Source organism: Ursus maritimus, unplaced genomic scaffold (assembly GCF_017311325.1).
Source record: "Ursus maritimus isolate PB19 unplaced genomic scaffold, ASM1731132v1 scaffold_19, whole genome shotgun sequence".
NCBI classification, from domain to species: domain Eukaryota; kingdom Metazoa; phylum Chordata; class Mammalia; order Carnivora; family Ursidae; genus Ursus; species Ursus maritimus.
Window position 1 is genome coordinate 56,072,476 of NW_024424341.1, and position 9,024 is coordinate 56,081,499.

Consider the following 9,024-nt stretch of genomic DNA (forward strand, 5'->3'; position numbering starts at 1 on the left):
GGACAGCCCAGGTGGGTGCATGCCAGAGAATGAGACAGATGGCGACCCACGGACACCAAGGCATAGGGTGATGATAGGAGAGGTGGCTCAAGTGGGTCCCTGAGGCCATCACTGGGGGTGGGACCAGGGAGAGCTCGAGGCTGGAGGAGGAGGGATGCGGGGAGACCATTGGGTGAGGGAGGCAAGAGAAAGGAGGTGGTGAGACCCTAGACAGAGCAGGGGATGGGAGGGCCGGGGGGTTACGCGATGGGGGGGCCCAGAATGGGGGGGACAGGGCAGTGTGGGGAAGACTGAGGCAGAGGCCATCTGCGGGGATATGGAGGGGAGGCAGGAAGACAAGACCACAGCAGGTGGAGGGACCAGGATGCCGACCTCGGCCTCCGAGGGGACATCACCGCTAGTGGCCTAGAGGGAAGCGAGGGTGGAGAGGTTTGAGGCAAAGTGGGCGGAGTCAGGGGCAGGAAGAGAGAACCGTGGCAGCCAGGTGGGCCAGACTCAGGACCATCGAGACCATCAGCAGAAGCCAAGGCCATTTGATGAACAGGGAGGGAGCCTGCAGAAGCCGGCCTGGTGTCCAGACCGAGTCAGGTGGAGGCCAATACCCACACCTCCGGAGAAGGGGCTGGCAGGGAGCTAGGCAAGGCCTGGCCCAGGTCTTCCCGGAAGCAGGTTCATGTGCTGGGTGGCACATCCCAGCAGCTGGGGCCAGGACCCCACCTCGGGGGGAGGGGGGCCGGTGGGGAGACGTGGGCCAGCTCTCCTCTTTGTCACAGGCAGGGTCCCAAGGGGGTCAGGGTGCAAGGGGAGGCCCCTCGGCAGCGCTGTCTCTCACTCAGCTCTCTGCCCCGCAGTATGAGAGCAAGATGGGCAGTCTGAAGAAACCCCCCACGCTGCAGCCCAGCAAAGAAGCCTGGTGAGTCGCAGCACTGCGCACCGCCCCCCCACCATGCCTTCCCGGAGGCTCAGGAGCAGGGTGTGGGGACCACCCCTCACAAGTCCGGTCGTGCAGGCCCCGCCCCTTGTTAGCTGTGTGGTTTGGGGCAATATAATTTTCCTCAAAGACCCTCAGTTTCCCTTCTAGAGAGAGAGTCGGGTGGTAATAGTAGTGATGAGGGGGTGACAGGTGAGGATTCCTCGCGACTGTGGTAAGATGGGTGGGTGTTGGGGTGAATGGATGCATGGGTGTCCCGGTAGGTGCATGGACGAGTGTGGGTCTGCGTGGGCATTTGGGTGGCTGGATGGGTGTTGGGTGGATAAACGGGTATTTGGGTAGATGGATTGATGGGTGTTTGGCTAAATGGATGGATGGAGGGATCTGGGGTGGGCGCATGGCTGGCTGGTTGGAAGGAAAGGGTCTGGGGTGGGCGGATAAATGGATATTTGGGTGGGTGAATCGGTATTTGGCTAGATGGATGGATGGATGGATGGATGGATGGATGGATGGATGGACGGACGGAAGGACGGGGTCTGGGGTGGGCGCATGGCTGGATGGATGGGTGTTTGGGTGGATAGACGAATATTTGGGTGGATGGGGTCTGGGTGGGCGATGGGTAAGTTCCAGATTGCCTGCATTCTCTCTCTCCTGCTCTCGTTCTACTGCAAGCGTTTATCAGATACTCAGTGCCCAGTCCTGTGCTGGATTCTGAAAACAAGCCAGGGTTCCGGCCCCCGTGGTGTGGTGGGGGTGCTGGTCTGCAGCTCAGGGTAGAGACGAGCATGTCTGGGGAGAGACAGTCACGCAATACAGAGACATAACTCACTGCTGCGGGATGTGGTAGAAAACAGCCCGGGAGAGAACTGGATTTTACCACGCGGACCAGCCAGCCACCCTCCCTCCCCACCTTCCCGAGGTAGCTGTTGGGCCTGAGGCAGAGTAAGGACGTGCTGACCCCACGTGGCGGGAGGGGGTATAGCAGGAGGAGGATGAGTTTGAAGCCCCGGCTCTGCGGGTTCTCCAAGTGTACGCGCTTTGCGTGGAGGAACGTCACTCCGCCGGGGCTCAGTTCCCCCATCTGTAGAGTGGGGATAATGACAGCACCCGGTCCCCTGGCTGGTCGCCAGCGTCCGTGAGACAGAACGAGCGCGTCCGGCCCACGTTAGTGCATTTCCCTGCTGTCTGTGTTGGGGCCTGGGGGTTCAGGGTCGGGGTCTGGTTTCTCCCAGCCTCACCACCAGCTCTGTGTGTGTGTGTGTCTGTGTGTGTCTGTGTGGTCGGTCTCTCCCCACCCCACCCCCCAGTTTCCTGGAACATTTGCACAAACATCAGGGCTCCGTCCTGCACCCTGACTACAAGACAGCCTTCCCCTCCTTCGAGGACGCCCTGCACCGCCTCCTACCCTACCACGTCTACCAGGGTGCCCTCCCCTCCCCCAACGACTACCACAAAGGTAAGCCGCCCCCTCCCCGCCCCCCCCCGACTCTCCCTCCCTGGTCCCTAGCCCGGGAGGGGGGCGGGAGGGAGCAGGTGCAGGCACCCCTCTGCAAGTGCTTGACTGAGGCTCAGGGCAAGCCACACGCCCCAGCGTCTGTGCCTCTGGACTTTTCTCTCGCAGTGGATGAGGAGTTTGAGACGGTCTCCACGCAGCTGCTGAAACGCACGCAGGCCATGCTCAATAAATACCGCCTCCTGCTCCTGGAGGAGTCCCGGGTAGGGTGCTGGCACCTTTCTCCCTGGGGGACCCCGCCCTTCCCCTTGCCCTCTCTGGGCCCGCTGCGGGGCTTGGGGGCCTGCTCCTTGAAGCCTCTGGAGGGAGGACGGGAGGCTGGTAGTCAGAGCCCAAGAGGGCCAGTTTGGAACCCGTTCCCGTCCTTCCGGGTGGCCCCCATGCCCTCCCCCGCCTGGCTCCTTCCCCGGCGCATCCTCTCGTCTCCCCCCTCAGAGGGTGAGCCCCTCGGCGGAGATGGTGATGATCGACCGCATGTTCATTCAGGAGGAGAAGACCACCCTTGCCTTGGACAAACAGTTGGCCAAGGAGAAGCCCGGTGAGAGGGGACGGGAGGGAGAGGGCTCCCCAGTTCCTGCCCCTGCAATGGAATTTGACCTGGGGGCAGGAAGCGGGGTGCACGGCCTGACCTTTCCCCACCACTGGGGTACACCAGCGCCCCACCTTCCTGCCGTGGTGGGGTCTACCCTGACCTCCGGGCTCTGGGGCTGGAGAGAACTGAGTTCGTTCTCCTCCATCCCTGTGTCCGTGCGGCTCCATCCTGGCTGGAGGGCACATTCCACCACCCCCAGGGGGACGGAGAAGCGGGGGAGAAGAGCAGGACTGGGGTGAAGCCAGCAAAGTGATTGCAAAATTTAAGGGCCGTTCTCAGGCCTCAGCTCCTGCTTGCACGTTAGGGGGTTTGGGAATGGCCGAGAAGAGTGGTACCTGGCGCTGCGTCCTGAGGGTCTGATGAGGCAAGGGCTCGGCCCCCGGCCCGGCAGATGGTCCATGCCCATCACACGCGGACTCCTCTTAGCTGTGCTCTGCGCGGGCATCTCGTGCTTTCCCTCATGCCCCCCCGTGGCTTTTCTCGGCCCCCTGGTTTTGCAGACGAGTATGTGTCTTCCTCGCGCTCTCTTGGCCTCCCCGTCGCTGCCTCTTCCGAGGGACACCGGCTCCCTGGCCACGGCCCAGCACCATCCTCCGTGTCTGGGGCCCCTGCCCAGCCCCCTCTGCACCTGCCAACCAAGCTGGTGATTCGGCACGGTGGGGCGGGTGGCTCCCCTTCGGTGACCTGGGCCCGGGCGTCCTCCTCCCTGTCCTCTTCCTCCTCCTCCTCGGCCACCTCGCCCTTGGACGCCGATGAGGACGGCCCCATGCCGTCCCGCAACCGCCCTCCCATCAAGACCTACGAGGCTCGGAGCCGCATCGGCCTCAAGCTCAAGATCAAGCAGGAGGCTGGGCTCAGCAAGGTTGTCCACAACACCGCCTTGGACCCTGTGCACCAGCCCCCGCCCCCTGCCGCCCTCAAGGCCGCCGAGCCCCCGCCCCGGCCCCCTCCGCCACCCCCTGCCACGGGCCAGATGAACGGCACAGTGGACCACCCGCCGCCGGCCGCCCCCGACCGCAAGCCCGCGGCGCTGGCCCCTCACTGCCCCCGGCTGCCCCTTCGGAAGACGTACCGCGAGAACGTGGAGGCCCTGGGCGGCGCGGCCGGGGAGGGGGCCGGGACCGGCAGAGCCCGGGGCAGCAGTCCGGCGCCGCTGCCCACCAAAGTGGACGAGGCCACCAGCGGGCTCATCCGCGAGCTGGCCGCGGTGGAGGACGAGCTGTACCAGCGCATGCTGAAGGGGGCGCCCCCGGAGCCCACGGCCAGCGCAGGGCAGGGCAGCGGCAGCAGGGATCCCGGCTGGGAGGCGCCCCCCGCCAAGCGGCGCAAGTCCGAGTCGCCCGACGTGGACCAGGCCAGCTTCTCCAGCGACAGTCCGCAGGACGACACGCTCACGGAACACCTGCAGAGCGCTATCGACAGCATCCTGAACCTCCAGCAGGCCCCGGGTCGGACACCTGCACCCCCGTACCCCCACGCCGCCCCGACGGCTGTCACGCCTGCCTCCCCGTCGCCCCTGCACAGGCCAGAGGCCTACCCGCCCTCCAGTCACAACGGTGGCCTCGGCGCCAGGACGTTGAACAGATAACACCGGGCCGGTCTTCGCTTCCCTGTCCCCCGTGCTGCCCGCGGACGCCGGGGGCAGCTGGGCGTTGAACCTCAGCCTCCTGGGGGACACGAGCCGGGGATCCCCTGACAGTTTTTCTTGCCTAAGTTATTTGAGTCACAAAGGCCTCCTCCCCCACTTCCTGCTTCAGCCGGGTTGTTGGGTGGGGGTTGTGGATTTAGGGGAGGGGGCTGTAATGTAAAATGTCCCCCTGCCAAAGGTGGGGGTAATCCCGGTGTGTCATTTCCTATTTCTTCCCGCTTCCTGCCACACTCCGCCCCTCCGTGGGGGGGGGGGGACACGCGTGTGTTTGCCAGGCATGGAGGTACCCTGGTCGTTCCCACTGCTCACGTGTGTCCCGGTACCGGGTTTGTCCGTGTGGCCGCACAGATCCACGCGTCGAGGGCGCTCGAAGCCGGGAGGGTCCTTGGCGAGCCTCGCTCAGCCTCTCCCTACCGCCCCCCACAGGCTGTAAAAGGAAACGCAGGGAGGGGCGGGCGTCAGCCAGCGCCCCGGACCCCCACCTCGGAGGGCTGTGCCCGTGGGCACCTGTGTCCCATCCATGTGTCTGTGTCCAGCTCCGCGTCCTGTGTCCCTGTGTGTGTGCTCGAGTGAGCAAGAGAGAGAGCGAAAGAGATTTTGAACCCTCCCGTCCCTCGACTGAAATCCGAACACCTCCAAAACAGGAAACCGGGGTCTTCCTCCCACCCCTCCATCCCTCCCCAGCCAGTCTTCCCTCTGTTCTTCCTGCCGCCAGCCACCCGCGCCAGATTTTGAAATCTCGGAGACAAAACTAGTACTGTAAGATAAATTTTTTTGTACTGTATTTATTGTGTATAACGATTTTTTTAAAGGAGAATTCTGTACATTTAGAACTCTTGTAAATTAAAAACTGATCCTTTTTTTAAAACTGTATCGACTCCGTCTCGGCCCATTGCTTTTGGGTCTTTGCGGGGGGGTGGGGGGGGGATGGTGAAGTCTGGGGATTGGGGCCAGACCGGGGTGGGGAGGGGATTGTGAGGGTTCGTCGCACATAGTATTTTTTGAACACCGATTAGGGGTGCCAGGCCCTGTTCTGGGCATAAGGGTGCAGCTGAACAAGGCAGATAGAAGTCCCCACCCCGGGGGGAGGGGGGAGCTGACTTGTTAGTGGAAAAGCCAGATGGAAAACAGCTAAACCAAACAGGGGATTCTTATCATTCCTCCATAAGGTTCTGTGGTCTCCGCGAACACGGGATTCGTGAATACTGAACTACCCGTCCTGGACGAAATACAGGGTTAGCTTCCTACAAACCTCCCATCACAACATTTTTGTAAGTTGTTTCATACATAACCTTGTGTTGCATATATTTCCATAAAGACACCTTATTCGTAGATATTCCTGATTCGTGCACATTGGGCTCATGGCCAACGCCACTAAAACGCACGTCTGAACAAAGCTCGTCTAACACGTATGTTTTGGGTTTTTTTTGAAGATTTTATTTATTTGTCAGAGAGTGCGCACAAGCAGGGGGAGCGGCAGGCAGAGCAGTCAGAGAAGCAGACTTCCCCGCTGAGCAGGGAGCCAGATGGGGGCTCAATCAGGACCCTGGGATCATGACCTGAGCTGAGAGCAGACGCTTAACCAACTGAGCCCCCCAGGCGCCCCTAACACATATGTTCTATATGAGGCACACCCCAGCCTTCTTCCCCTTTGGCACACCGGACCGCATTTCAGCACTAGGGCATTTAAAACAGTGACGTCACCAGCAAAATCACAAAAATGCGAAACCATGGCGGGAAACAGACCTTGAAAAGGACGCTTGTCGGGTGTGAGCGCTGAAACTGTCGGGGCAGAGCATTGCTTTCCTCAACTTCAGTTGGAAACATGCACGTTGGATGACCCAGATTTTTTTCCCGCTCTGCGCATGTCTGTGAAGGTGCTTCGAGTTTGGAGGGTTACAAATAAATTTAAACAAGCAGAGGAATTCACAGATAAGGGCATCCACGAAGAATGAGGATCTCCTGGGGATGTGAACAGCATTAGATGGAGAGGAAGAGCAGTCAAGCAGGCTGTGGAAACGGGTGGCTTCAAAGAACAGATTTGGGGTGCCTGGCTGCCTCAGTCGGTTAAGCCGCCGACTCTTGGTTTCAGCTTGGGTCGTGATCTCGTGGCCGTGAGATCAGGCACCACATTGGGCTCCATGCTCAGCGGGGAGTCTTCCTGAGATTCTCTCTCTCTCTCTGCCCCTCCTGCTTGTGCACCTGGCTCTCTCACTCTCTCTGAAGGAAATAAATCCTAAAAAAAAGAGAACAGAGATTTATTCTTTCCCGTTCTGGAGGCTGGACAGCCCACATCAAGCCACCAGCAGCGCCATGCTTCCCCTCGAAACTCTGCAGGGGGATCCTTCCTTGACTTTCCACTTTCTGGGTCCTTTTTTGGCGTTGGTGTCTCCTCTTAAAAGGAGACCCTATTGGATAATAGCCCACCCTACCCAGTATGATCTCATCTTCGCTTGCTTACATCTGCCAAGATCCCATTTCCAAATACGATCACATTCACAGGTGCTGGGGTTTAGGACATTAGCATATCTCTTGGGGGGGGCACAATTCATAACACGGGGTAGAGGAATGGACAAGGCTAGTCCCAAACTAGGACGCCTTTGTGTAAACTAGAAAGCAGCGCCCCTTTCTTCTGGGCACTGAGTTTTGAAGGGCAGAGTGTGAGCTGTAGTCCAGCCGCCTCTCACCCTTTCAGTGAGTGCTTTGTGCAGTGAACAACCTGGGCAACTGCACGTTAAGGCCCCTGGGATCAGGTGGGGAGGGAAGACTTCTTTGAGGAGGTGACATTTGAGCAGAGACGTACATGAAATGAGGGAGGGAGACCTTGGGGGAAAATCCCCTGACGCAGGAGCATGTCTGGAGTGTTGAGGGACAGCAGGGAGGCCCGTGTGGCTGGAAGCTGGCGGGTGGCAGGGGAAGGGAGGGAACAAGAAGTGAAGTCAGAGGGGACAAAGCGGACCTGTGGTGTAGAACCCTGTGCTTCATGGTGATGATTTTGCTGAGCGATGGGGGAACCCGGGGGAAGGTTCTAAGCAGAGGGCTGAGCCAACTTGGGTTTCCTGAGCGCCCTCTGGCGGCCGCATGGGAGAAAGGAGGGAGCGAGTACAGAAGCGGAGCTCAGCCAAGAGGTCACTGCTAAGGTCCAGGCGCCTGGTGACACGGCTGGACCAGGGTGATGTTCCCAGTTTCTCTGCAGGCACTTGGAGTGGGGGGTTGTGGCGGGGAAGCTGATATGTGGGGTCTCGGGGAGAGAGACGATCCCCCTTCCTAGCCTGTATGTACTTCCCCACGTGCGAAACAAAGCCCTGAAGAACACAGTTCTTAACAGCCTTGGATTCCCACGCGCTCCGGGGAGACCCCACGTGGCTGCACAAAAAAGTTTGTAGATGATTCCTGTGGGCTTGGGGACTCGGTTCTGGAAGGGTGGCTGCATGCAGCCCCAGGAGAGGGTCAGCGATGACTAACTATGGAACACTTACCGTGGGCTCGGTTTCAAACCCTTCGCCCGGGATGTTTTATTTGGTCCTCACAGAAGCCCCGGTATGGGGATTGATCGCCCCATCTTGCGGATGAAGAAACTGAGGCCCCGCGGCAGCCAGTGGCAAGCTGGGCTGCACCCCAGGCGGTCTGGCTGCAAGCCCACGACCTTGGCCTCTGCACACCCAGCTTCCAGGGAGGTGGGGGGCGGGGCAGGCAACAGCAAGGCCTTTCCAAGAGAGCAGTGCAGGAGCCAGAGGGGCCCCCCCCTCCAGGGGAGGAGACCAAAACTGGGACCAAGCTTCCTAGACCCTTGCTCCCAGATCCCAGAAGCAGCTCGGTGGGGGCATGCGGCGTCCCCGTTTCCACAGCGGAGGCATCTGGGAAAATAGAGTCACATAGGTGCAGGGCAGGATTGGAACCCTAGACTGACAGCAGCCAAAGTTCATCACGAACTTCCGGCTGGCCGCCTGCCCCATCTGGTTTTTTTTTCCCTTCAACTGTGGTGAAATATACATAACATAAAATTCACCATTTTAACCATTTCTAAGTATACCGCTCAGTGGCGTGAAGTACCTTCCTGCACGTTGTGCAAACACCACCAGCTCTCCTCCGAACTTGAAGCTCTAAACGCTTACACACTGACGCCCGCTCCGCTCCTCCAGCCCTGCCCGCCAGCGTTCTGCTTTCCGTCTGGATGGACCCGACTGCTCTCAGCACCTCCGCAGTGGGGTCGTACAGTATCTGTTCTCTTGTGACTGGCTTATTCCACTTGGCATGATGTCTCCGAGGCTCATTCATGTTGTAGAATGTGCCAGAATTTCTTCACCCGGTTTTGACTGCTGGGGAGGGAGAGAGCTACA

At 60.0% G+C, this 9,024-nt stretch overlaps 1 protein-coding gene across 1 annotated transcript in view; it reads left to right on the forward strand.

Annotated features, from left to right (window-relative positions):
• Positions 1-5,555, forward strand: part of BICRA (BRD4 interacting chromatin remodeling complex associated protein) — a 74,955-nt gene extending 69,400 nt beyond the window's left edge. Inside the window, exons 11-15 of the mRNA XM_040634227.1 lie at positions 852-913; positions 2,239-2,387; positions 2,553-2,647; positions 2,880-2,982; positions 3,537-5,555. Of these exons, the coding sequence (XP_040490161.1) occupies positions 852-913; positions 2,239-2,387; positions 2,553-2,647; positions 2,880-2,982; positions 3,537-4,624 (1,497 nt within the window). The 3' untranslated portion in view covers positions 4,625-5,555. The remainder of the gene's footprint in view (positions 1-851; positions 914-2,238; positions 2,388-2,552; positions 2,648-2,879; positions 2,983-3,536) is intronic.
• Positions 5,556-9,024: the final 3,469 nt, after the last annotated feature.